The sequence below is a fragment of the Gavia stellata genome, chromosome 6 (assembly GCF_030936135.1).
Source record: "Gavia stellata isolate bGavSte3 chromosome 6, bGavSte3.hap2, whole genome shotgun sequence".
NCBI classification, from domain to species: Eukaryota; Metazoa; Chordata; class Aves; order Gaviiformes; family Gaviidae; genus Gavia; species Gavia stellata.
In genome coordinates, this window is record NC_082599.1 from 1,097,222 (window position 1) to 1,125,194 (window position 27,973).

A 27,973-nucleotide genomic window follows, 5' to 3' on the forward strand; every position below is an offset into this window, starting at 1 on the left:
TCAATAAAAATTACTTGTTACTGTTCGCTTGTCAGTAATACAGGTATTTGCAGAAGGTGAATCCTAAAATACATATTCTAAACTTCGTTGGACATCGATGTACATGAACTATGTATCAATTGTCTTTCAGATATCTGGCTTACCGCAACTTCATGATTGACACATATCGCTTAAACCCTCAAGAGTATTTGACCAGCACTGCCTGCAGAAGGAATCTGACTGGAGATGTGTGCGCTGTCATGAGGTAAAAGCCATGGATCTTTCAGGCACTGCTTTCACTTAACAAAAAGAAATAGGAGCTGCGTTAGAAGTGGAAGTGCTCCAGTATGACAGCGTAGGTGTGGGCAATAGCCATCGTGCTGTTGATTAGCAGTTTCCCCACTTTTATGGTAACCAGGCTATTTTATACTAGTCTTTATTTATAATATTCTGTCTGTTTGCTGAGGCATGCCTACAGAGTTTGGATATTAGCTTGTGATTATTTAGGTTCTGCTGATCAGTAAGTATGTGCAGTTTTGTCAGAAATTCCAGTTTTGCAACTCAGTTTTGTCGGTTTTATGTTTTGCCAGTCTTAAGCTGCGAGGCGCAGCAGAGCCCTAGAAATTTGGAACTTGCTAAACATTGATTCAGTGAAGAACAGCTACGGATAGATGAGGGAAGCAAATCAGTGGTTGTGCAGCCCTCACAATCTGTACATTGTCTGCAAATGGTTCCATGTATGCAGCCCGACCTTTGCTTTGCCTTTGCCCTTAATTATGTAATTTCCTGTTATCTCTAACCAAAAATCTCATGTTTTGTTTTATGCAACATGCTGAAGCGCAGTCAAGTCTGCCCAAAGCTCGTGTTCTGTGATTTGTATTGCTATTTGTGATTAGTGAAGGATTGTAGAAGATTCTGGATCTGTGTTTGATCCAGAAACATAAGCTTCCTTTGCTGTCTCCTTTCTGCACTGTCAAGCATAAGCAAGGCTTTCGTTCTTAAGGTTTTAATTTGTCATGTTGTTTCACAGAGTACATGCTTTTCTGGAGCAGTGGGGTCTCATTAACTACCAAGTGGATCCAGAAAGCCGTCCCATGGCAATGGGACCTCCCCCTACTCCTCACTTCAACGTGCTGGCTGATACACCCTCTGGACTGATGCCTCTCCATATCCGCACTCCCCAGGTGAGCCCCGCAGGTCGCACTAACGTGTGTTTGCTGTGGCTCTAGCCAGTGTACATCTTGGGAGAATAATTTGTGTATGACTTCCTGATATGTTCTTTTTTGTCCATCTAGGTTGCGAGTTTCAAGTAGTTGGAATCTCTAAAACAAATCTGCTAGCGTTGTGTGCAAGTGATACTATGTAAAGTCATCTCTGTAGACTCACATTCAACTTCTTTGTTCAGTCCGTGTTCTGTTTAACATTGGTCTGCAAATGTTGAATAACTTTCAATTCCTGCCCCTCTCACCTTTCTCTTGTAATGTTTGTTCACAGGTTCCAGCTGCTCAGCAGATGTTGAGTTTTCCTGAGAAAAACAAAGAGAAACCTACTGATCTGCAGAACTTTGGACTTCGCACAGACATTTACTCAAAAAAGACTTTAGCAAAGGCAAGTATGTTGGGGTTTTTTTTCCCCTGTGCGTTCTATTAAGGTTTCTTCCTCTAGTTTCCTCCACTAGATGACATTGAGTAACTTATGTTACTCTCACCTTCCTGTTTTAGATTTCTTCCATCTCAATGTAGGATGCTAAGATACCTCACTGACGGTTCTGTTGGAGATCTGATTTTGTAGAAAGAGAGACGCGTACCTGTCCTAAGCTAGTCCATACTGCCAGTCTCTGGACACTGAATTCTTCTTATGTTACTGCATATTTTACCTAAATGGTTTGGAATCAACAAACTATCCAATAATTTAATACAGAATCTGAGATCTTTCAACAGAGTCTTTAACTATCCCGTTTTCCAAGTCTGAGCAGGGTTTTCCAGACTGACAGCACTAGAAAGTTGCTTGATGACAAAAGATCTCACAAAGCCATTGCAGGGGATGTTTTAGCACTGTCATTGCAATGTGTTGGATTGTATAGTTAAAGTTTTGAGACACCGTTGCAGTGACATAGGTAATTCCATAACCTGTTGCCTTTAACTCCTGCTGCTGCCCGATACCTGCGTGTGTGCTTGGCGGTATTGCAGGGATAGCAGTTTACTACTTCAGCATAGCCTTCAGACTGGAATTCTGCAGTGTTGTGCTGATTAGTCCCTCTCTTGGCTTGACATCAGGCTAATTCTGTGTAATTGGTTTCTGTAAGTACAGTATTCATTGTCCCAGGAGATCATGAGATAACTATTTAAAAAAAAAAAAAAACCAAACCCACAAAAACACAACAGTTGTAGATACCAGCATTTGTTTATGAAGCCTGATTCCGTATCACATTTCATGGAGTGACTTTTTCACTTAATTTAGGGGAGGTATAAATACTCACCAAATTCATAAATCTTTTACTGGTTTCAGACTCTGGTTCTGTTCACAAGCATCTATACCGATGAACTCAAGCATATTTGTTTGCAGAAGTTGATTTCTCTTTCTGTTTTATGTGTGTGGCAATTGCTTTTTTGGCTGTTCATATCAGCCTCTTTAAGAACTGATCAGCTGCTGGCTGACTCACTTTGATTAATGTTCTTTCTGGGTTGATGATCTGTTTGAAATGCATCTTGAGAGAGGATAATTTTACTTATCCTAAATACCCTTTTCCTTGTGTGGTGGTCTTGCACAGAGACATCTGATCTTTCATAAGCAGCTGACAACCTGCTTTTGTCTTTATTTGATGTGTAATGGATTAGGGTGTCTAATCATGGAAAGGGAAGCTTTCACCGATAGTTTTGTAACTTTTAGAAAATCTCAGGAGTTAACCATGAAGTATAGATTTGGGAGCAGCAGTGATGATTTTTTTTTTTTACAGCGTTACTGATGAGCTTTTAGATAGATGAACTTTTTTTGGACCAGCATGCACCTTACGCAGTCCGGTCTGTCTGCCTTGGAAGCAGAAGTTTCATGGGGGCTAAAGTTATGTTGACATAAACCCTATTCTCTTGAGAAAGGTGCCCTTTAAGCTGAGAGAATCCCAGGTGTGCCTGAATTGAGTAATACTGTCTCCTCAACGGACAGCAGCCTCCTTCAGCTGTACGGCAGCTGGTGAGGGGGTTAGATATTCCGTTGTGTCTGTTGGCTGCCGCTGTCCTTTTGGTGTGAACTGTAGAATGCTTTGTGTAAACTACTCTGTTCTTGGCTTAATTTTATGAGCCAAAGTCAAGCTGATTAGAATGCCATCAGCACTCCTAAGGGTTTTTATTGTTTAGGAAAATCCGCTTTTCTGTTTGCTGTTTGTGCAAGCAAAGATAGCTGGGAGAAAAGGGTACCAAATCACTTTGCTTTAGCTTGGAATAAAAGAGGAGTTGCAGGTGTGTTGGGAAGGTCGGATCTGCAACCTCCAGCCTCTGCAGAGACTGCAGGGATGTACTCGCCTGCGTGCCATGGCTACGTAAGTAAATCATGTGAGCTGAACCACTGTATGAGAGAACCAGGGATTGGTTAACTGTAATAGGAAGGTTGTGAAAGGTACATGTTTGAGTGGATTAAATAACAGATTCTTCCCCTTTCTTAATGTTTTCTTCTAAAATGTTCGGTGCAAAAAGACCTGTATTTCACTCTTTTTTTTTTTCCTGTGTTTTGTAGAGTAAAGGTGCAAGTGCTGGAAGAGAATGGACAGAACAAGAGACATTGCTGCTATTAGAAGTAAGTTCATGAGGGCAAAACCAAAGGCTAGGAAACCAAAACATGCAGGATATTACATGCTTTAAAAATCTACGTGTAGGTTAATAATTTTCCCTAAGTGGAGTTAAATGACAGCTGCATGCTTTTACAGAAACTGGAATAGCAAAGCAGGGTTTATAGTGGGAAGCAATCTCCTGGGACTCAGTTGGTGTAGCTGGAGGCGGGGAGCGGTTGAGTATCTGTATACCCGGCTGCCTGTCTCTCTGTTGTGGTTATGGCTTTTAAATTGGTAAAAGGTTACAGTTCTCCCTCAAAACTGTATCTCTTTATTTGACCATCATGGCTACAAGAATGTTACTACTAAAAAGATGGCAGAAACATCTATGTAGTAGGGCAGCTTCATGTACTTTAAGGTTGAGTTCTATCTAACTTGGACCCGCAAGTCAGAAATTCAGTATTTAAGAATGTTTGCATAAACTCAAGAACAGATCTTGCAGTGCGAGAGGTCTTTTCATTAACCAGAAGTTACTAACAGTATGAAGTAAGTGCCCTTCAAGTAATGGTTTACCTGCCACTGATCATCTTTACGGGTTCCTGACTGTGCCATAGCATGTTAGGGAAACAGCTGGTTTTTGAAATTTAAATTGTTAAGAAACAGTTGAGGCTGTTTCCTGTCTCCTGCCACTAAGAAACGAAGCTCTTTATTTGGTAGCTCTTTAATCCTGTACATCTACTCATTCTTTTTGCCACATAGCTGCACTTGATACATTCTTTAAGCTTTTTCTGGAAGTCTACAAGAAATATCCATGAGATGACTCAAATCAGGTACTGTAAAAATGAGCCCAAAGAACTGCTAGCACACTGGATCAGGTTTTTGTCCTCAGATTGCTTAATCTGATGCTCTTGAACCACATGGTAATTGTCAAGTCTCTTGGAGTTCCAGGCTAGGATGAAAACCATCACGAGGTGCACTGCAGAAGGATGTTCTAGTCTTTCATGCTGACATCAGGGCAGCATTGAGTTTCATAGCGCTTTGTCAGAAGATTCCCGGTGGCCTGAAATAATTAATATGCTGCCACTTCTTGTAAAGAAATTGCCATCTACCTAGCTTTCTTTTACGGGAACGGTTGGGTGGTTGATTTTTTTTTTCCCCCGTTTATGGAATTCGGGGTTCTGGTAAAAGAATTCCAGTTTTGGGGGGTGTTTTTGTGTTTTTACTTGAAGAGAGAGCTTAAACCAGACTGCAGTTGTGTGATTGTTCTGGCTTTTTTGTCTTTACATGTGTCAGTACACCCATTGAAAAGTTAATTTCATAAGGAAAAGCGTGGACAATGGATCTTGATGGTGCTTGACGGTGCTGAACAATACTCAACTTCTATGTGCGGCTTCTTTTCTGAGCTACCAAAAGTGCCTCAGTAGCAGCGTACTTTGATTCAGCCCTCACAGATATGGAAGTGTGTTCATCAAACAGCCAAAATAGATTATTGTTTTTTATGTTAGGTTGATACACACTGTTTAGCTGATACTTTTCTATTGGCACGTGGAAAAATTTTGCTTATAGGGTGAAAACAGCTAAGATATCTTTCATGCCATTCTTGTATGGAGAAACAAGACTAATATCTTGATACGCTGGCTTCTTTGCTTACTGGTATTAATATTTAAAATTCATTCTTTTGTATGTTTGTAGCTTATGGTCACACATAGCAAAGTAGTAGCCTAATGAAATAATCCAGATGACATATTCTTCTTTGTTTAAAAAAAACAAACCAAAAACCCCCTAAGTCTTGAGTTTGCAATTTCATTTAATGTAAGTTTAAATTAATAATGTTTTTGTTCTTCATTCTTCGTGGATTTAACCTATGAATAAATCAGTAAAGAGTATATCAGTTCAAGCATAAGTAATTCCGCTATAACAAGCCAGCTCAGTCCAATTAAATCCTCAGGGTAGCTTTGGGCAAATATAGATGCAGGGAAGTTCCAAAGAATAAATCTTATCTAAAATAATTACTGTCCTTCCGCCTGTTGACTGAATGAATTGGGGGGAGGAAATACCGTTTCCCTCCCAGAATCATCTTCCCTGCCACACTGCTTCTCTGTATCTCCATGGAGCACTATTCTTGCATAGTTAAGTGCATTTTCAGCTATTTATAGTAAGGACAACTATTGTGAGAGCTAGTTCGTCTAGCAGAAAAATGACAAGCAATGAAGGAGAATGAGCAAAAAAAACCCGGCGTGGCCATGAAAAGCACAGCTTATCTAATATGCTAGTGCGATTAAAAATGGATAGACAGTGACACATAACTTAGAGCACTGAGATGGAATTGGGGAAAGTGAAATGAAGGTTGAACATGGAATAAATATTTCCCCATGAGTATGACCTAGTGAACTAAGCAATTTCTCCTTTCTTTAAACACTTGGGCAAGATCAGACAGAGGTCAGGAGAATGGTTCATAAGCAGATAGGGACCACCGATTCCTGCAGCATGGACTAGTCTGTCCTTGTTCATTCCCGAACCAAATTATTCTTCCCATTGAGCTTTCAAAACCCTTCGTGTTGTCTAGCTCATGGTCTTCAACAGTTCCTGTATTGTTCTTTCCATCCGGCTAAGCTCTGCTGAAGCACAGCGTTCCTGTAGTCTGGTACTTGCGCCAATCTTACACCCAGTGTTTGAAGGGAAGGAGCAGGGAACCAGTGACTTTCTGAAGATGTACTGGGAGGTTTTTCCCTCCTCCTCACCCAACTTAAGCAGTGAGACCTAGCTATGAGAGAGAGAAGCTTAAAACTTCAGCCAGGTAAAGCTTAAATCGCTTTCAGATCACAGGGGGCTAAAAAGCTCCACCCACTGCAGGCAACTTGATCTTTTTTTTCTCTGATTTTTTTCAGTGCCTGTCAGATCTTTAACACTCTTGGCTTTAACTCATCTGTCCTTTTAGTTACTCTACTTCCACATCTCTGTTACTGAGCTTGCATTTTTTTCCCCAGCTGACCTTCAACATCCATGACATGCCCAAGGGTCCTGTTCAGGTAGATTACTTTGTCTCTGAAGAATTCTCATAGCTTATGTTTTAGCTTCAAAAACGCTAAAACACTTTTCCTCCAGACTGGTGAAGTCAGAACTGCTGTGAAGAAAACAGTATGTTTGGAAACTCCTGGATTTTTTTAAAATATTTATTGTTGGTGAGAGAGACTGGTTTATGTGTAGTCCTGCAGGCAAATGTCTTCTGAATGCACAACCATCGTATATATAGTAACTTGTTTTGTGGAAATGTCCCTTCCCAGGTTGGGGAGCTCTTAACACATGAGGCTGATGGCTCAGTTTCTATCTTCTACTTGTCAGTAGTAACTCTGCTGAAGCATCCAGGGTATTAACTTTGTGTACTTGTGTGTACTACTCAGACATGTTGGATGTATCCTCATCACGACGTCTGACAGATACAGTCCATCTCTGAATTCTGCCTTTATGCTATGAAGGGTTGTGCACGTGGAAAGTTAAGTCAGTTTTGCGTGTGATCCTGAAGGTTGAGATTTCTGGTAGTTCTCAGCCTTGTGGGAAAGATTTCAAGTATTGAAAAGTCATTACCTTCACTTGTTCTTAACATTCACGCCTAAATGGACATACTGCTTATTTGGGAAAACGCGGATGTCGTGAGTAGTCAGTTAGGGAGGGGGTTGATTTCTGTGTCTTCTGAAATATGTTATACCTGCAAACAGGTGCCTTAAAGTCCAAGACAGCCTGCCTGGTGGCCAGCAAGTCGGTAAGGACAGGTCATAGGGGTCCTCCAAGCAGTCTAATACTACCTACTTCAAATTCCGTTCTTCCCCTTCCCCAGTTATTGCTAAAACGCCTGCTCGCTTGCTGCGAAGCAATGCAGAAGCTAGTTACCTTCAGTTTTGTTGTGGGGTAAGTAAGTAGAAAGTAAGTAGAAATCAGCTGCACTTTTCAGCCAAATATGTTAAACTTAAAAATGAAAATGGGATCTGCAACTCAAATAGGTAAGTGTTTATCACCCTTGCTCAGGCCTCTGGTATTAAATATTTGCAGAAGGCTTCTGTTATGCCTGTGAGTTGCAGATCCCATTTTCATTTTTAAGTTGAACCTATTTTGCCTAGATCTCAAATGGCTTTTTACTTTTTCTAGGTGACTGGACCATGAATCATCTCAGTAATGTAAAAGTTCAGGATACTTCATCGCTTATTTTATGCTATCCAAATGCTTAAATAACTAAAACAGTTTTCAGGGGGAAAAAAAACCCGCTTGTTAAAGGATAATACTCTGTTAGGTTACCACTTCAGTTTTTGCAGTACTAATTTGTTAGTTTGTCAAAAACTAGTGCAGGGACTTCAGTAGCTCATTGTTATTAAGCTGTTTTGTTAAGACTTCTCTTAAGTAACTTTAAAGTAACTGAAATCCTGAATTACAGAATCTTTGATTTAATCTGGAAGTTCTTACTTTATCAGGTGGCTTATCTACATAATAATGATTTGTTAACCTGAATGCCTAACAAAAATCAGACTGGTTAACAGTTGCTGGAGAACTGGTATCTTCTGGCTTCGTGATATAGAATATTTTCCTCCTTTTTCCCCCGATGTATTGGTTTGCTCTTTCATTATCATAACATCTGTTGGATCTAAAAACTGGACTTCACCATCATAGCTAGTATATACATGTGAAATAAATCCTGTTCCTGCTCCAAAGAGCTTAGTGTGTTAAGACATAAATGAGACTACACAGGAGTGCCCTCAGGGGGAGTAGTTATAGGAATTAAAAGAATTGGTGAGACTTGGTAGGATATGCAAACTTATTTCTCTGTAAAGCTTTTCATGTGAAAGCAAAATGGGGGAGACACTAACTATGCAAATATTATTAGTAAATCCCAAATCTTCTGACAGTTCTTTTTGATACAGTAACAGCATAAAACTTGTGTGATGATCCCTGCGGCATAAATTTAACTGTTGTCCCAGTAAGATGTTCATATTTCTTATGCAGAGTAATTTTGCTACCAGAAAAAATACGATTTTAGTTGTCTGATCCTGATTTACCATTCCATCACCAAAATAACTCGTATTGAAAATCTTTTTTGCATAAAGTAGGTTTGTGGTTTTCCCCCCACAATAGTCAATGTATATACAATGATATTTTTTCTTTTCTTTTGCAGGCTCTGGAGATGTACAAAGATGACTGGAACAAAGTCTCAGAGCACGTTGGGAGCCGTACCCAAGATGAGTGCATTCTCCACTTTCTGAGACTTCCGATTGAAGACCCCTATTTGGAGAACTCTGATGCGTCTCTGGGCCCGCTGGCTTACCAGCCCGTACCTTTCAGCCAATCTGGCAATCCAGTGATGAGTACCGTCGCTTTTCTGGCATCGGTGGTGGATCCCCGGGTGGCGTCAGCCGCAGCAAAGGCTGCGTTAGGTATGAGTTTGCCGCAGCAACTTTTTTCTCCTTGTCTTTACAACTTTGCTCTTTGTTAGTCTGCTCTTAAAATAGACTGTTTCTAGAGTTTCTTCAGAGCAGGTAATAAATTGTAAAAACAAATTTACACGTATGTAGAAAACAGGTCTACCGATAGCCAGTTTTGTGTTCTGTTGCCACTGAAACTGCCAATTTACAGGCAAGTTAGACATCCAGTGGCCTTTAAGAGCTACTCTAAAGATGGCTCGCGTTCCCCTTTTGTGCTCATCAACCATTAATAGTGTTTGCAAGCACCGCCTGGTAGTTGGTGTCACTGTGACCGCTGCCATTAGTTTAGCTATCAGTAAATGCACAACACTAAACTTTCGGTTTTCCTATTTTACTTGTGTGAAATTATCTGCCACAGTTATATGTGTCCTCCAAGAAACCTGATGAAATAGTTCCTTTTACTTTTTTCCTTTCTTCCCACATAAAAGACAATTTTACATAATTGGGAAGAGACTCTTTCCTACCATGCTTGAGGGAGAAAATTAACCACCTAATGTGAAAAGAAGGAACTTACATACTTGAGATTTCACTTTGTCACAGGATTTACCTGCACATTGATTGGAGAAAATAATAACTTTTAATTTGCCATGAAACCCTCACTATACAACATTTTCTGTGTTAATTTTTAACAGAGGAATTTTCTCGAGTCAGAGAGGAGGTACCGCTGGAGCTCGTTGAAGCTCATGTAAAGAAAGTACAGGAAGCAGCAAGAGCCTCTGGGAAGGTGGATCCAACATACGGCCTAGAGAGCAGCTGCATTGCCGGAACAGGTCCAGATGAGCCGGAGAAAATTGGTAGGCTGTCCATCAAAATGCAGAAATTTCTGCAGATGAGGTTCCTTAGGCATTCTTCTCTGACTCATAATAAACTGTAAGTTCACCTCCAGTACGAGATGGGAATTGCAGGTAGGAAGAGTGTGACAGGTCATTCCGCTTCTGCTTGCTGCAGGACTGTTAACTCTTGACACTGAATTAATGAACTTAAGACCAGCTTTAGTTTTAGAAATTTGTTTTCCTACTACTCTGACTACATGGAAATGCCATTGCTTGGGACGCATAGAGTTGCGTAGGCAAAAATACCAGAGCGGAACATTTCATGCCAATTCTGTGGGTATTAGAGTGGTTAGAGGATGCTGCCTTTCTAGCATTATAGTTATGATAAAGCAAACTGAGTTTTATTGGCTCTTAGTGCTGCAACTGATTCTATAATGTTATATCACACCTTTTGGTAACCAGTTTTAATGTAAGTCTTGTACACTTGAGTACATTGCTGACCGTGGTGGTAGCAGAAGAGGAACTTTTTAATAAATGGTGGACTGGTATGTGATAATGCCACAGTTCTAGGCTCTGGCTCTTGTATGTTACGCTGCCATACTAACAAGCTCCTGTTTTAGAGCTTACTTTCAGTTGAGCTATTTTCTGTAGTATTCAGCACATACTCTGGTATTAAGTCATCTGAAACTTTGACAGGTGCAAATTGTTTATTCATTACTATGGAGAGTAAAGGTGTTTCTTGGGGCAACTCTCTATAAAGTGAAACCACTTTGTGTAACCCTTTCTGTTTCACTCTATTTTGGCTCTCCTTCAACAGTGAAATGAGTAGACACACACATTTTGCTACGTACCTTTTCTTAGACTTTCACCTCTTGAGTATGATACAGATCTACCAACGTGTCTGTATAGCTTTATTTTTCTCTCCAGCATTGTTGGCTCTTGTTTTGTTCAGCTTATCACCAATCATTCTGGTGAATTTAGTGACTAGATTTTTAAAGGCATATATAGCTTTGGGTAAAACTGAATGGAATGTAAACTAGATTGACTAGAAGGTTTGATTTGGGCTGTGCTTGTGCATCTCATAGTTGACCTGCTGTCACCCCGTGTAGAGACATGAGCAAGGTGCCAAATTGTGTGATGGGATCGTAAAGGACCTCTGTGTTTCAGTGCTGTTCACCCGTATGACTAGCAGTTGATAACTGAAGATGCATGTCTGCTATTTATGGTACTTTACGTCCATTGTAAAACTAATCAGATTTAAAAGTACCGTTTAACTTATGAAGATACTTTTTAAATAGAAAAGAAGTTAACAGACCGGTCAATCCTTCTGTTGCATTTTTCAGTTCTACACTCGGTGGGATAGACTCGATGTGAGGCAGCTCGGTGCTTTGGGAAGATGTGGAGTATGTGCTGACAGGGGAACGCTGGCATCTGGAATGGCTGTTTCTCCCTGTTCTGCAGCGCTCTGTTGCGCAAAACTGACAGCAAGCATCGAAGCTCTGTTGAAAGGGCAAGGCTTTGGAGTTTATTTTCAAGTCTACTATAGAACAAATCTAGGCGTTATTCCATCTGGGCCTAAGTTTAATTTGATAGTTATTTTAAAATAAGCTCAGCTTAAGTTAAATTTTTCTTACTTTGTTTCCCTTTGCCATATTCTCCAAGTACAGGTTTCACTGTAGTATGTACATGTTAAGGACCTCTGTAACATGTATGCTACTTTGAGTCTTAACTCTTAATCCTGCGGTACGACTGTGGAAGTTTACCATTGCTAAGTCATTGGTGATGTTGCTAGTCTGTCAGTTAGCCCTTTTTGTAGGAGAATTTGCGCACAAGTTGCAAATAGAGATTCTGAAGTGCTTGTCATTTAATATGGGGAGCTGGAGAGCAGATGACCATAACACAATTATTTCTGAATGAGCTGTGTGGGGAGTTCTATAAGTAATACTGTCCAGTTATAGTTAATGCGATTTGTATTGGGCTGTGACTAATGGAATAAATTAGGACAACAGCAGATGGTTCTCCCTGGGGGAGCTGCTCAGCAAGAGTGAACTGGGTCACTCAACAATCTGCGGTGCCTTCCACCTCCAGAACAGCTTTGCACTGGAGGGCATGGGGGAATCCATAGCTTGCACTTGCAGAGGTGTGTTTGATACGCTGAAGTATAGCGCTGTGGTGTGCAACTGCTGAAACGGAGCTGTGTTTTTGCATGGCTTTATATCTAAATGTCACTATGGAGAACTAAAAATATCTACTTAGGGTTCCGTACTATAATTAATGTTCATCAGTTGTTATATTTTAGAAATAAAATTATATCATAGCTCCAGAATAATTTAAAAAGTCTTAATATTGGTGAATTATAGACAGTGTGGAATGCAAAAGGGGAAAATATGACCCCAATAGATTGCAGGAGCTTACATTAATATCCAAGAATATCCTCTTTTAAGTCTTCATTGGTAATTTTCTAAAAGCTGATGATGGTTCCTTTTAAATTGATACAGTAAAGCTTCAGTAGAGTTAAGAGAAGACTTGAGTGGTTCAGAAGCTGTGGTAGACACTGTCTTTTGCTTTCCAAGATAGTGCCCCACTGTAGGTTACAGAGTATGATAGATGAAGATGCCTTGCATATGTTTTAGTAAAAATGAATTGCGGAGAGCAAAAAAGGGATCCCAGCTCTTTAGGCTAGTGATTAAGCTCCAGAGAAGGGTACTTAGTAGTTTCAGTTAAGTCTTAACTGAGTATGTGCGCTTTCTTAATGGCTTTCCAAAGGTGATTAACTCCATTGACTGCGTATATGTGTGCTGAATGAGGCACGAGGCGGTCTCTGAAGTGCCCGTGTTGGAGGCAGTTACTTGTGCATTTTAGGTCTTATTCTAACAAGTATTTCACTGGAAGTATTTCCGCTGACACGAGTGTATGGATGCTTCAAGCTGTAGCTCATCTGTGACAGTAAACACTGAGGGAATGGTGGTCTGATTTACTGGCTCTGCTACAACTGTGAGCAACTTAAATGGATGATTAAATTTAACATTTTATGGATGATTTTGTATCATTCGCAAATCCGCATACTAGAAAACTACACACAAGTATACATAGACGGGAGAAGTTGTTTTACTTCATTTTTGGCAGGATGATATCTCTTATGGTCTCCAGGGTGTTCTTTAACTCTGAAATAATGCAGGCATTGCTAAAATGAACAGACTCCGAGTACTTCATTCACTTTGCGTGTATCTAGGTGCCTGTGAGCCAGTTCTGCACCGCTGGAGGATTGAGCCCATCAATCCTCTTGTGCTGGACTCGTGCAGTTCGCACGAAAGCTGCGGCAGCTTTCTGTGAACTCTCCAACCTTCTTCGTGGAAGCCCGCCTGGTTATTAATGCTGTACACCTACAAGCTGTGTGAAGCAGAAAGAGAGGAAGCTCTGGTGGCTGTGGAGTCATGACTTACTGTGGAAAATGTAAATTATGGTTTAGATAATAGCGTGATTATCAATTCAGAGCCAGGATATTTCCATAGCTATAGTATATTTCCTCTCAATTAAATATTAATAGTCAAACCTGACTTTTGACAGGTTGTGTGTGTTGCCTTAGTGAAAACAAAGGAGGCTAGGATGTCTTGAGGGCATCTTTAAACTATTTGCTGACCTGAAACTCACACGTGATTTTGTGCAGTTACATGTGGGGTTTTGCTTATTGTTCTTCCAGTGACAGTGGAGGTTACGTATCTGCTTATGCGGCAAGTGTCTGTTTGCTGGTAATGCAGTAAATTCTTGCCATGGAAATATTTTATAGTTTTATTTGTTGACCTAAAGTCAATTTAACTTCTCTGTAAAGTCCCTGGGCTTTGTCAGAAGTCAGTTGTAAGTTTTTCACGTATTAGAAAACGAGGCTCCGTCTTCTTGGAGATCATACGCAAAACAGACCAAGCTTCCATAGAGACAGAAAATACTTGCTGCTTCAAGTTTGAAGAGGGGCATGGAGAGGTGATGTTTCCTGGTTTGCAAGTGGTTTCTCGCTGTTGAAAGATGTCTCGTGGTGTCTCACAACCATCTGCCTCTTGCTGATTTAAGAAATACCCTTAATTTGATTCCCCACAGCCTCCAAGGTATATTACCAAACCTGCTGAAGAGGGTTAAAGAGCATCGTTGGTGCCATGTATAAGGGATTACAGGGTCTTTCTCATTAAAGTTAAGTCTTCCCCTTTTGTAACAGGGACGTGTATCTCCAGCTAATCAATTTGCGTTTGCATTGTCTGATATGTTTTTTCATTAACCTCATTAGATCATACAGGAAAATCAGTATGATTGTGTTTGTATCTGAACTGAAAGGCAGGAGTCATTTCTGGCATTCTCATGCAGAAGGTCAGAAATGCTTTGGTTTTTTTCTCATCCTTTCATATTTGAATTAGAGATTAATTTTTATGGGACTCCTAATTGTTTTGCGGTACTTTCAGCAGCCTGTAATTTAGAAGCACAAACCTGCTTTAACCCAGGTAAACTTGTTTAACCCCCAAACTAATAATTGATAGCTTTCATTTCCATTTTCCTTATACATGTAGTATTTCAGCCTGCTCCCCTTGATGTACGCAAGTGCAGAATGGCTTATGCCAGTGGGAGCTGCAGAGACATAGCACTGTCACTGCAAATAAGGGCTTAGTAGCTAATACAAGAAAACAGTTTTCAAAAACCATTGACTACAACCTGCCAAAAGTTGTCATCCTGATTTTAAAGTAACATTTATTATTACAGCCAGGACTAGAAGGCCTAAGTTAAATCAGGATGTTTGCAATAATCTTACTGTCACACATGCGTACCTTCTGACTCTCTCTGTAGCTGAATGTGTCCCTATGTAATATAAAAGAACACTTCATTTTGGAAAGCGTCCGTCAATGTATTATGACGCAAAGGAGAGTCCAAGGGCAGTTTTCCTTACTGAGATGCTCTATGTGCTTTCTTTGAGAAAATTTTCTCTGAAGGGTGAGTGAGAAGCAGTTAGTCTTTCTGGGATGTCCTGTTTGCCTTGGAACTTCCTCTGCAGCAGTAGTCGCTTAATGACTCTTACCGTGGTCTACAGATTTGCCCAGAGAAGTTGGGGATGCGCCATCCCTGGAAGTGTTCAAGGTCAGGTTGGACGGGGCTCTGAGCAACCTGATCCACTGAAAGATGTCCCTGCCCATGGCAGGGGGGTTGGACCTGGATGATCTTTAAAGGTCCCTTCCAACCCAAACCATTCTATGAAATAAAAAAGGAATGTTTAATAAAATTTGCCCCAATACTTGCAGAGAATTAATAGCAAACACTTAGAATCTATGATAACGCTTGACGTGTAGTGCATCGTAAACCTACACAAACTCATCCTGCACTGGTGTCTTCAGCAGCCCCAGCGACTCACGCGTTTTTTCCCCTCCCTCGGAATATAAACGTGAAGCTGCAGGTTTCTGTGGGAGCTCCTTTTGGACTGGGAGCCTCCAACAGATGACATAGTAGCCTGATGGTCAAGATGCTCACTGCTGGTATGGGATGCTGAGACTTGAGTCTCTGCTCAGCCTGATTCTAGACTGGAGAACTTGAGCTCCAGGTTCTCATCTTCCAGAAAAGTGAACAAATTATCAAGTCGCTAGCTTTTAAGAGACAGAAGCCTCCCTGTTTTGACTTAAAATTGTCTACAGACTAGAGCTTTTCTGGCCTGTTTCATTCTGACTTGGAGTTTTGTAGGAAGCAGATCTTCAGAATTGCTCCACTTCTCCCTGTGGTTAAGTTTTGCGTTGTTTATACAAAATTACAGACTTTTTTCTTTCGATTACGCTGTATCCCAATACTAGGAATCTTGGAAGGTCTTCGTATTTGGGTTACGTCACACCAGAATGAAAATTTGTGTATTCCTGTGCAGTATTTTCCTAGTTTGAGCTCTTCTATTCTACCAACCCAACCGCACTTGGAGTGTTCTGCACTTTGTCTCTCTGGTTTTTGCTAAAGGAGAGAATAAAGCTGTCTTTTGTTAAGCTTTCTCTTTCATTTACTAGGAGGGATGACACTTTTAAGCCCAGTTTGGAGCTCTGCTTCTAGGCTTGAAATAGCTGTCTGACAAAATCTAATCTAGATTTTTCCCTGTGACATAATTAGGTCACTAAATCTTAACTCTGAGATAAAACTTCTGAGGAGGTATGTCCCCATCCTCCATAAATTGAATTATGGTGGCAGATACTTCAGATAAGTAGGTTTGTCATCTTAAAATATGCCAAGAGGAAAGCCATTATCTTTCAATCAGACATTTTAGTGTGCTTTTCTTGCATATGCAAGGGACTTTTACAAAAACTTCTCTACAGAACTATTGCTATTAAAGCAAAACACTTTGTATACCTGTTTTTCTTCAGCGTAGCACACAGGCATTACCAGTAATACAAAGATTACTGAAAACAAACACCCAACACCAGCTACTGTCTTCAGAAGCTTAGTGATGGATCAGGGCTTTTCACCAGCAGTTTTATATCGGTATGGCAGCATGTGTTGGAGTCCGTGATCTAAATAAGCTCCTTCTTTAATGCCCTTGTACGTTAAATTGTACTGGAGTTTCTGTTCTGCAAGAACAGAAACTGAGATCCTAGACAAGGAGTATGAGATTGTGCTGACACTTCCCTCTTGTCTGTTCTTGCAGAACACCTGGGTGCTGCAAATAGATTGGGATTTCTTGGACTTCTAAACAAGTCATATGCAAAATATCAGGAAGAAGTAGTACATTATTCAGACACCCTCATGGTATTCTCCATCAATAGGCTTGTTGTTATACTCTTACCTCAGAGGCCTGCTGTCATTAGTAGGAACATCTTAAATAAGTGTTCTGTAAAGGAATAACTTAATGAATGAACCAAGGGCTAGCACCAAGAGATGTATACTAAGCACAAGAAGCTGCTAACTGCTGTTAAAACACCCACTTCTCTTGAGGTGCGTGCATCCAACACGTGGTAACACATGGTTTTTAATTTTTTTTCCTTCCTCATTTTGTCCTCACTTGTATACCAGTCAGGCTGTTACCTGGTCTTACGTTGTAGATGCCGAGGTTAGATGGGTTGATAGCTGGTCAGCTGCTACTCAGAAAGCAACCTGTAAAGCAAGGCCGCCTGGCTCTGTTTTGGCAGAACTCTTCAGATATGTCTGTAATGTCTGTTTGGCGTTCAAAAGCTAGTGAGTAAGAGGTTACAAGCTTGAAGAGCTCCATCTAGTCGGCCAAAAACCCAAACAAAATGAGCAATAGCAGGAAGCATGTAGTTGTGTATTAAAGTTTTTTTTTTTTCACGCCTGGTGGTAGGGCACTCTGAAGGTGCTTGTGGTCAAGGTCAGGTTTTTATGGGTGTCTGGCAAACTTGTTCTGGGTTCCAAATATGAAGGTGTAAGAGGCAGTGGGTGCTGTCTGGCCTCACACATCCACGGCAGTGAGAGAACCTGCCCAGTGTCCAAATAGCTCGTATTATATACTTGTAGCTTCTTACAGCTGTTTCCCAAATGACTTGTACTCTTCTGTTTAGACTTCAGAGGAGAGGAAGACTTCTTTGGTCAGACACTAGATGGAGATTTTTGATGACCAATTTGCAACTGGGGGCTGCAGTGGAGTAGGTGAGCTGCCTCTGCTCTCTGTAGAGGTCTCCTCCTGAGCATGTGCTTGGCACGCTTCTTTTTTTGTTTTTTCCATAAGGAAATACTTCATGACTCCAGTATGGGAGCCTTGGCTTGGAGCCAGCCTTGGCAGAGGTTGTCTTGTGTCATTCCTCTGAAGATTCAGGGCATGGTGTAAGGCTGAAGCTCCACCTCCTGGAGAAGTCCAGGAAATCGTTACTGCCCAGAGAACCCAACTGGTGGTTTTATGGAGAGCTCTGCACATCTTACAGCATCTGTCAGCAATACCTGAAGCCACTGGGGAGAAGTATGTGTGACCCAAGGCTATTATCTTCTTCAGCATTAGCACTGAAGGTGCAACTCTAGCTCTGGTTTTTCAGAGCATCTTGGAAAGCATGCTTTTAAAAAGCTGGGAGTTGAGCAGGCTATCCCGTGACAGCATTGTCAGGAGGTGTGTTCATTCAGCCTCAGCTCTGTTTCTTGGTTGTTTGGATGGCTGTGTTTTGGATGCAGAGGAAACTAAGAGTTTTCAGCTGGCAATTTATGTGCTTTTCTTGCGTTATATCTCACCAACAACCAGCTCTTGTGCTCAAAAGTGATTCATATCTTGTTTAGCACCTAACTAGGCAGCTGCAGTTGGGCTCTTGAGGAGGAGCTGCAATACAGCTTTTTCAGTGAGAAGGCGAAGAAAGTGTTAGGGTTTAACTTGGATCATTTCATTGATCCACTCTTCAGTACAAACCCACAAGTGTTGGTATCGCTACAGCTGAGGAAGAAGCAAGAGAGTGAACGAGCAAGGTCTGAGTGAGAGTGCTGTCCAGGAACATCTACCATAGGGCTACACCTTTTGGGCCATCTTCTTTGATTTAAGCTTCGTTGTTCAGTTCAGACTCAAACATGTGCTTCAAATGTATTTCTGAGGGCTTGGATACAATTTCGGAGTGGTTTTGGGAGAAATGTGTTTGGAGGAGTAGTGCAAAGAGCTGTACAGGACTGGAGAACCGGTTGGCCATCATGTTTATGGAGAGCAGCAGGTACGAAGGGTGTGAAGCGAGGTTTTGCTGTGCGGGGTTTCCCGGCAAACCGGTGCAGAGGATAACTGCATGCTGCCTTGAACTCCAGTGGTTTTGGGGCCAGAAATAACAAGAGATCCTTAGTGTTTAAAACAGCATAATTAGTGCTTTAACAAATTTGCTAGTGCTTAATGTTACTCTGGTGTTGAATAATTATTGTGAAGTCTGCTTTGGAGAATTCTGGTATTTGCACCACCTGCAAACTGGAATTTAAATCTTCGGTTGACCTGCAACACACGACAATGCCTCTGGATAGACCTTTCATCGAAAGCAGCTCAAGGGATCTTGTGCTAAGGAGGAATTACAAGTCTAACAGCACCGTAACTGAGGTTAATCACGTAACTGACAACCATCTACAGAATCAAATTGGCTGTATTGGGAAAAACATTTTATAATACTGCGACTTACCAATGGGAATTACTGTATGACTTGAATACTGCAGAACTGTGCATTGAATTGTCCTTTATGTAGCTAAAATTGATAGATTGGGTGGTTTCTATCTACATGGGTAAACTGGGGGTTACATCAGAGCATAGACAATTTAATGTTTTATCCTGCTTGTTGGACTGAAAAGAAAAACCAGTTAAATTTAAATTTGCAAGTAAACTTGATTTTTTTTTTTTTTTAAATTAAAATTAGTGTCATAAGCTTTTAGTCTTCCAGGAGTTTAGTGTTGTGGCTTTCTTTAAACCACTGTTAGTAGAAAACAGAAAATTTTAGTTAACCCTGGAATAAATGTTGAGTATGATAAATGGATGTTATGGCAATTCTAAATATTTTGTTTTCGCAGATGGAGCTGAAGAAGAAAAGATGGAAACAGAGACAGATGGGCAACCGTCTGAGAAGGTAAGCTTGGCTCAGTACACTGGTTCTGAAAAGACAGTTCTGACACTTAAGAACCTGGATTATTATGTTCTAAAATGCTGTGTAAGAAAGCTAGACGGTAGTGTCCTGGTCTGTGTGTGTCCATAGGGAACAGTTTTCAGTCTTCATAGTACTTCATTTTCTTACGAGTGATTTAGTCTCAAGTCATAGCATCATAGACTCATAGAATCATTTAGGTTGGAAAAGACCTTTAAGATCATCAGGTCCAACGGTTAACCTAACCCTGCCAATTCCATCACTAAACCACGTCCCTAAGCGCCTCATCCACACATTCCTTGAACACCTCCAGGGATGGTGACTCCACCACTTCCCTGGGCAGCTTATTCCAGTGTTTCACCACTCTCTCAGGAAAGAAATTTTTCCTAATATCCAGCCTAAACCTCCCCTGGCGCAACTTGAGGCCATTTCCTCTTGTCCTGTCACTTTTCCCTTGGGAGAAGAGACCAACACCCACGTCACCACAACCCCCTTTCAGATAGTTGCAGAGAGCGATGAGGTCTCCCCTCAGCGTCCTCTTCTCCAGACTGAATACCCCCAGTTCCCTCAGCCGCTCCTCATCAGACTTGTGCTCCAGACCCCTCACCAGCTTCGTTGCCTTTCTTTGGACATGCTTATAGATACATCATATAGAGATGTTTCTTTTGCTGGGTAAACAACGGGAATGAGACATTGGTGTGTTTTCTAGTCCTGAGGAAAAAAAAGGTTGGGACTGGGCAATACCAAATGAATTAGAGACTTAAGCTGCAGAAGGACATTGGTATGTTAGTGTTCATGACTTATAGTGGTGTAAAGCAAGCATCGCCTTGAAGTCTTGCTCTAGGAAAGTTTGTCTTGTGACAAATTGCCTTCCCAAAGTTGAATGCAGCTTTCGGTTCTGACAAGGTCAGACAGATCAGGGCTTTCCAGGAAATGGGTGAGTTGTGTGGAGCTGAACAGAGAACCTGAATGAAACTATTGCCCCAGCTGCATTGCAGCTCTCCAGTGACAGTGGGAGTTACGTATCTGGTCTGTACGATCACGTGCAGCTTAGTGGATGTGGGAGGATGACATCTGGCTGACTAAATGAAGGTGCCCATAGCTGAGCTGGTCGATAAAACTCCTCTTTGCAAGAAGTCTGGGCTAAATCTTGGTTATAGATGTGTGTATTGTGTACTCTTGATGTTAGGTATGATGCATCTTGCCCATGAGATATTTAGAAATTAATTCCTTCAACCTGTTGATAGTGCCTACAAGAATGCAGTTGTTTGGAGCTTTTTCATAACCCCATGTCTACAAACACAGTGCCTCTTTCCAGGTAATCTACAATAATCACACTGGCTGTGATTGTTTCAGACCTAAACTGAAATTAAACTAATATCCTGGAATTAGAACATCGCCCCACTAGGCAAATGGTGGTAAGCGCTTACTGAGTCTGCAGCAACAGATGATATTTCTGTGTTGCCGCCTTTGTCAAATGAATGAAATAAAACTTAACCTAATGGCTGCTGAGTGTAGTCTTGATGTTACCTCTCACTCTGTTTTCAGGTAGTTCTTTTGCTGCCTTTCTGGTAAATAGTCAGGTACACTTCGGTAGATGTAAGTGTAGAAGACATGGTCACAGCTTGAAAAGATGCATTGCTCTGTAGAGCAGGATAAATGAGGAACATGCAGGTCAGTTTGGAGTATTTCCAAGGCAAAAATGATGCTCCCAGTGTTAAGCACGAAGCTGCTGCTGATTTCATTAATGTTAAGGCACCTAGATGTTAACAGGAAATATTTTTATTTTACTTCCATTTTGCACACATTGCTCTCTGTTCCTGGACAGAAGCACCTTCCTGTAACACGTAATTCAATTGTAGCATTTATTGGCACAGGATGCTGTTGTGACCACGAGTTTTGCGGAATTTGGAGATCCATGGATAGGCAAATACTGTATAAACTGTTAACATGGCAGCCACTGGAAAGGATGTAAAACTTAGGCACAAATTACTGGAGTAAATGGGGGCAGCATGGCAGGCAGCATATGTTCTTATCTGTCATCTTCGTTCAGGATTTCTTGTACCTTCAGATGAAGCGTTTGGCCTGGGTTACTGAATCTGATAGACCTTGTCCAGGATAGCAGTTAGTTTGTTTATTCAGATTTTGGTTACGATTGTCAAAATAGGCTTAAGTAGCAGTTGACCTTTAAAATTTAATCTCTTCCTTTATGATAGTGAATTAATTTGAAACCTATAAAGGAAGTTAATGGTGAATGTTTTCTATAGCTCTCATTCTTCAAACCATGTTTCATCCCATTTAGGTTGAAAACAAAGCAGAGAGTGAAATTGAGGAAGGTGATAAAGTACAAGAAGGAGAAAATGAGAGAAATCCAGAAAAAGAGCAAGATAGTGAAGTGACTGCAGACACCAAGCCAGGTAATGGTTCCCAGCTGTTCCACAAGCTGTGTTCGCTTTAATAGTCTTCCTCTAAAGTGGTTGGAATAGACTATAAACTCAACTGTGGCAGAAATATTTCCTCTTGCACATCAGGCTGCTTCATGGTTCAGTAGTAAATATTCTAGTTTAATTTCACTGCAAAGCTCAGGCACTAAATTCTTTCTTGAACTCATTTTAGATGTCAGCTGAGCTTTCTGTCACTGTGTGTAGTGACTGGGTGAAGAAATTGCAGTAGCAAAGTGCGTGTAGGTCATATAAATTATTTTCTTTTGCCTGTATCGCGTGCCATTTGATCGTTTGTGAAGCAAAGCAATGGGACTGCTGACTTCTACCCTGAGAAGTTAATGTTAGCTTAGTTTCCCTGTGAAGTGGTGCAGAGCCTTTAGTTTGACAGGCTGAGGAGTACTGGGTTTTTTCTACGTAAGATACGATTCTTCTTCTTTATTTTTAACACATTCCCCGTGTACCACATGGATTATATAATTTTTTCCTGGATCTTACAATCAGTATTTTAGCACTGGGTAGAACAAGCCATCTTCAGATTTACATACAAGAGCAGATGTAATAATGAAGTTGATTGGGAAATGCAGCTGAAATTGTTCTGATGAGAGTAAGCTGATGGCAGAAGATGAATTGACAGAATGGAAACTAAAAGCATTTAAAGTTGCCCAATTTGTTGGATCAGATCCTCTTAGACTAGAATTGTTCCCCTGTCAGCATTTGGACAAGTAGCAGTACTGTAACGTAGGAACGTGACAGTGCGTGGATGAATTAGTTTGATTAATAGCAGTGTGCGGAATGCAATTTCTGTCCTGATGCGATACTGTTAACAAGGGGAGAGTGCGCGTAACAGGCTTGGCGGTAAATCTCTTCCAGAAGAAAAGGAGGCAGAAGAGAACAAGGAGAACGTTGATGCAAGCAAAGACAAAGAAAACGAGGCTGGGAAGAAGAAAGTGGAACATGAAATCTCGGAAGGAAACGTAGCTACAGCTGCAGCTGCTGCCCTTGCCTCAGCTGCCACCAAAGCAAAGGTTTGTTTTGTACAAATATCCATTGGCTTGGTTTCCAGTTCACATTAGAACTCTTCTTAAAATGGTCCTTTGTTCCAGATCTGTGTGATTTCATGTTCTAGTCTGTAATACCTTGAAGGAGCACAAGCGCCTTCTTGAATTTCTTCTGCGTGGACTCCTAAGCGAAATAGTGTACAATTTTAATTTAGGCAGCTACTTTTATGATTATGAAGTCGATCAACATCTCTATGAAATAGCCCCAAAATGTGTTTGTCATTTTTTGGAAAGACTTTTCTCGGCTCGATAGGTCTGGCTGTAATGCTGAGGGCATAGGTCTGGGTGACAAAACCCTTATGTTGCCTTTTTTGCTGTGCCACCGGCTGTTCTGTGGACTTCACACCAGCCTTCTGTGCTTGGACTCTTTGTAAAAACAATGCCATGTTCAATTCTAGCATTACAATTTTTTATAGGCAACTTAATGATTTTTGTGTTAAGATGTACTGTGTGTCTGTTCAAAGTACCTCCTTGTCTTTCTATCATTAAACTTCTCTGTTTGTCTGTAGTCTCCTAATGAGCTGTGGTTTGAATCAGTGTCCTATCTAATAGCTTTTCTTTACCCTATAATTAGTAATTGCATGTTGTCTTTCATTTTCTTTTTGCAGGAACCAGGCTGCCTTCGCTTCTTTCAGAATATCTTTTTCAAAAACTGTTTTCTCTTTCCGTATTTTTTTGGATTCAAGTTGTAGTTTGGGTTTCTTAATCGCTCTTGGATGTAGTGCCATGTTCCTTGTCACCTATTTATAAATACCAAAAGCAAAGCGTGGATGGTGTTTATTTCCTGACAGATTTCCAGGACATAATGGCAGACATAATGAGGTGTTGCATGTGTCATACCAACTCTTGCAGTCTTGATCTTTGACTCTTGTAACTTTAACTTTAGACTTTCTTTCCCAACCGCATCATATATATTGAGGATAGTGTGATGATAGGTGTTACCATGATGATACAGTCCCTCCTTTATGAACCCATGAGATCTGAGGATATTTTTAGTTACTACCTTTCAAGCCAGGTTATAAAATCACAAGTTGCATGAATTCAGTGTTGCTTAGCGTCAGACCTAGGCACCCCAGCTGTGTGGAATCCCACTTGGCGGGCGAACTTCAGGTTCGTTATTTCGGTGAAGTGCAGAGTCCGAACTGGCTCCCTTGTGCATCACTTTGCCTGTCTGCATCTGAACCTGTGGTGCTCCAAGCACCAACATCTCTTACTGAGAGTAACTTACTTTCAGTTCATCAGACTTACAGGTATTTTCAGCCAAGTTGAAAAAAAACTCTGCATATATATATGGAGGCATGAAATTTAATCTCTATTTTATGGAAGGCTACTTGCTCCAAATAAAGATGATCACCTACTTTCCTTTCTTTGGTGATAATGAGTGCTAGAGGGAGAAGGGACTTGGCTAATGGCAGTTTTCATTATGGTAATAATAATATTCTAGAAGAATTTTAGCTTTATAATACAGGAAATAATATATTGTAATTAGGATGTTCACACTTCAGAGTAGAATTCAAGTTCAACAGGGATTTCTCTTTCCATTTGCACTTAAAAACCCAGACAATATTAAGGCTTTCAGTGAGCTGTGTCTTGTCTGAGAGAGTAATTAAATTCTTCGTAATAAACTGAAGACCTGGTCATATGAAGAGCTGTTACAAAGTTGTTTTCCTTGTGCTTTTATCTCAGAGGAATATTGCAGTTGACTTCTAAGGAGAAAGAGGGGTTAAAGGCAGGTGCTTGAAGTTTTTTGTTCTTTTGAGATAGGACAGCTTATTGGTGAAGCCACTTATTTGAGAAATGATATCCAGTGAATGTGTGTGTTTAGGGGTGAGAGTCTATATTCCTGCATGTCGAATGGAGCAACAGTTTAAAATGTGTTTTTACAGGTTATGGCTTCTGTACAAACAATATTGGAATTATTTAAGTCCCTTTTCCTCGTTTTCTTCTCAGATTCCCAAATCAATGTAAGCTATTTTTTCCTTTCTGTGCGTAAGTAGCACTTGATAGAAAATGTCCTTTCTCCTGCAGATTGCTGTTAGCTTTTGTCCAGTTGTGATTGAGCTGCAGAGCTTCTGCTGTAGCTCTTGATCCATCACTTCCACTGCCAAGAAGGACTGTTGTGGTCGTAATTTGACCTCCTGCGTAACACTGATCCCATGACTTCTCTGAATTTCTGTTTTGAGGTAGTTGTGATTGAATACATCTTTTCTAGAAGACACTGATATCAAAACTGCCAGTGATGCAAAACTTCCTGTAATTGTCTGTAAGTTTTTTCCATGGGTGGTAAACTTTGCTGTTAAGCTTTATTCCTAGTCTGATACGCTTCAACCACTAACCATTGTACCATTGCAGCACTGTCCTTTGCCTACTGAATTAAAAAACCTTCGGTTATCAACCTCTTTTTTCATGTGTTGTAGGTATTTAGAAATGTAAAATTCAGGAATAGAATGGACCCTGCTGCTAAAATCGTGTTTCTTCTTTTTGCAGGTAGCTATATCCCCTCTTCTGTTTATAGGCAAATCAGATTAAGTCGTTAATTGGTTCCGTTTTGCTGCTGCTCTAGAAACTCACTGTAGGACCTTTTTCATCTCATGCTTGAATGTGTGCATGACAGGACTTCGTTTTTCCCATTGTGTGCCTTAATTTAGATAGTTCTAAGTTATCTGCCACCTTTATTGCTTCTGTTTCATCCATGAAAGACAGTCTTAACCCCTCTTGGCCTGGCAAACAAAAGCTAGGTGAAGCATCTAGTCTCCTCTCAAAAAAAATAGAAAGAGGGAAGGCAGAAGGAGTAATTTTTCTCTGCCTGTTGCAATTTCAGCTAACCTCTTGCATGTGAATGAGAAGACTTCAGCACAGTGTTCCAGTGAGATGGTGCTAGGATGCTATCCATTTTCCAGAGGTCTCTTGTGGATTAGTTTTACAGTTGTCTATACCAGCTGTCACACTCATGCTCTTGCTGTGATTAGCTAATTTCACAACTAAAGCTGGGTTTAGAAAGATCAGGGAATGGGCTAGGTTCTGTGAGACTGCCTGTAATATGTGTGTGTGCTGGGTCAGTAGCTAGTCTTGTGATTCCTCCCAAGTTTATCAATATTTACCCAGAAATACAATTTCTGAGCAGCAAAACTAGTGTCAGTATTGTGGCAACAGGCACAAGCCCAGGCGCACAGGCACTCATGGCTATACTTGTGTTTAGGACTCCCCTGTTTAAATAGTAAACCAAAGCGTTGTTCTGTATCGGCTCTCAGCCAGAGGCCAGGTCCACCTTGCTTAGTGATGCTCAGGTTGTTCAGAATTGCTGTGTCCCAGGATAATGTCACATACCATCCTCCTTTTTGCTTATTTATGACTTAAAAGCATTGCTGCATCCACCTTATCAGGCATTTTAAATCGCTATTAATTTTGCCTTACTGGTTTTCTGTCAACTGCGTGGAGTCAGTAACGACTTGTTCTTTATCCATGTGAAAGCACTGGGTAATGCCAGGCTAAGGAGCGGTCTCTTTGGGTCTCTTCAGGAAGAACTTCAATGATGATTTCCTTTCTAATGCATATTTTGAGACCTGTCTTTTACCTAATCATGTGCCTTGCTGATTTTATGTTAATCTGGATTCATTACTAAAATTGCACACATCAAGCAAGGCAAAACGACTGTCAGAAGGCTGTGTGTATCAATAAAGGTACTTCTGTCACTCTGACTTTTCATACAAATGAGTTTGTTTTACTAAACAGTGTTAATTGATGTTAAATTTCCCAGTTCTGTCAGCCATTCGGTTACTTTATTTCAAATGTGCGCACCACTGTTTGGTCAGTATTTAACTGAGTAGCCCACTTGAATTTCACAGTGGCGTGCTGTTAGATGAACTTGGGGGATCACTCTGGTTCTCTCAAACTGTACCTGATTTAAAATTAAACTTAGTGAGAGTCTTGAATGTGTGTTATCTAGATTTACTGCAGACTTGCTTCATTGCTGGTGGGTTACTGGAGGTGAATGCTGTCAAACGACACAACGTATTAGTGATGGAAACAATATCATATGTTTTTGAGAAATTCTGTTTATTATTAGGATTACCAGGGAGTTTTATAATGCTTCTTTTCTCCAGCTCAGTATTTCTCCCAGTTCTGAGCCAAGGTTTGGGGCACAGCTTGCTAAATATGAGTCTCTGTTTGCAGCTTGAGCTGGATGAGATCCAGCTTTTTCTTTTTTCCTTCTTCCCCTCGGCCCTCACCTTTCCCTTCTTGAAAGCCAACCCTCTTTCCCCCTCAATTCTTGGATGTGTCAGTAAGGCTTTGCTTGGACGCTGTGGTCAGGAAACATCCTTTGACTGTTAATACAGAAACTCCCAAGCATGATGGGTGTTTTGAGTGTATTTTCATTTTGAACAGCAGGCTTTTAACAAAAGCTGGTAGAAAGTATCATTAACACGCCTTTCACACTTGGAAAATGTGAAACACTTTCATAGGCGGTCTCATATATCACATATATATACGGTTAAATATATCCTGTATCATTTATGTATAAGTGGGTATATGCAAATGGGGTAAAGCTAAAGCCTTGCAAAGAATCTATTTGCCTTTTTCTGCAGTTCGCTTTTGCAGTTTAAATACAGCTTTGCCTTCAGCTTTCTTCTGCAATAGGAATACTGTGCAACCTGGTTATAAAAGGAAACAGATTTTTTTTTAACAGTTTCTTCTAATATCTGTGTAGAGATTTCTCTGCAAGCTCTCCCTAGCCCGAGGTGGAACTGCTGCGCGGAGAAAGCTTATGGTTTAGTGGTGTGGTGCTGCATGTAATGGGAATATGCTTAACTCGATGCATAGCTTCTCGTTTACTTGAGCAAAAAATACTTTAATGGCAAAGGCATGCAAGAGTCATCTCGCTGTTTTTGTGGGCCGTTCCAGGTAAAAGCCTCCTGTGTGTGCTTTGGGTGAAAGCTTTTTGGATGACC

At 40.8% G+C, this 27,973-nt stretch overlaps 1 protein-coding gene across 1 annotated transcript in view; it reads left to right on the plus strand.

The window, feature by feature from the left end:
- Positions 1 to 27,973, plus strand: part of SMARCC1 (SWI/SNF related, matrix associated, actin dependent regulator of chromatin subfamily c member 1) — a 94,507-nt gene that overhangs the window by 44,227 nt on the left and 22,307 nt on the right. The window contains exons 16-24 of the mRNA XM_059818570.1: positions 131 to 244; positions 1,010 to 1,163; positions 1,474 to 1,587; positions 3,709 to 3,768; positions 8,904 to 9,162; positions 9,843 to 10,004; positions 19,452 to 19,507; positions 21,825 to 21,939; positions 22,837 to 22,991. Coding sequence (XP_059674553.1) covers positions 131 to 244; positions 1,010 to 1,163; positions 1,474 to 1,587; positions 3,709 to 3,768; positions 8,904 to 9,162; positions 9,843 to 10,004; positions 19,452 to 19,507; positions 21,825 to 21,939; positions 22,837 to 22,991 — 1,189 coding nt within the window. The remainder of the gene's footprint in view (positions 1 to 130; positions 245 to 1,009; positions 1,164 to 1,473; positions 1,588 to 3,708; positions 3,769 to 8,903; positions 9,163 to 9,842; positions 10,005 to 19,451; positions 19,508 to 21,824; positions 21,940 to 22,836; positions 22,992 to 27,973) is intronic.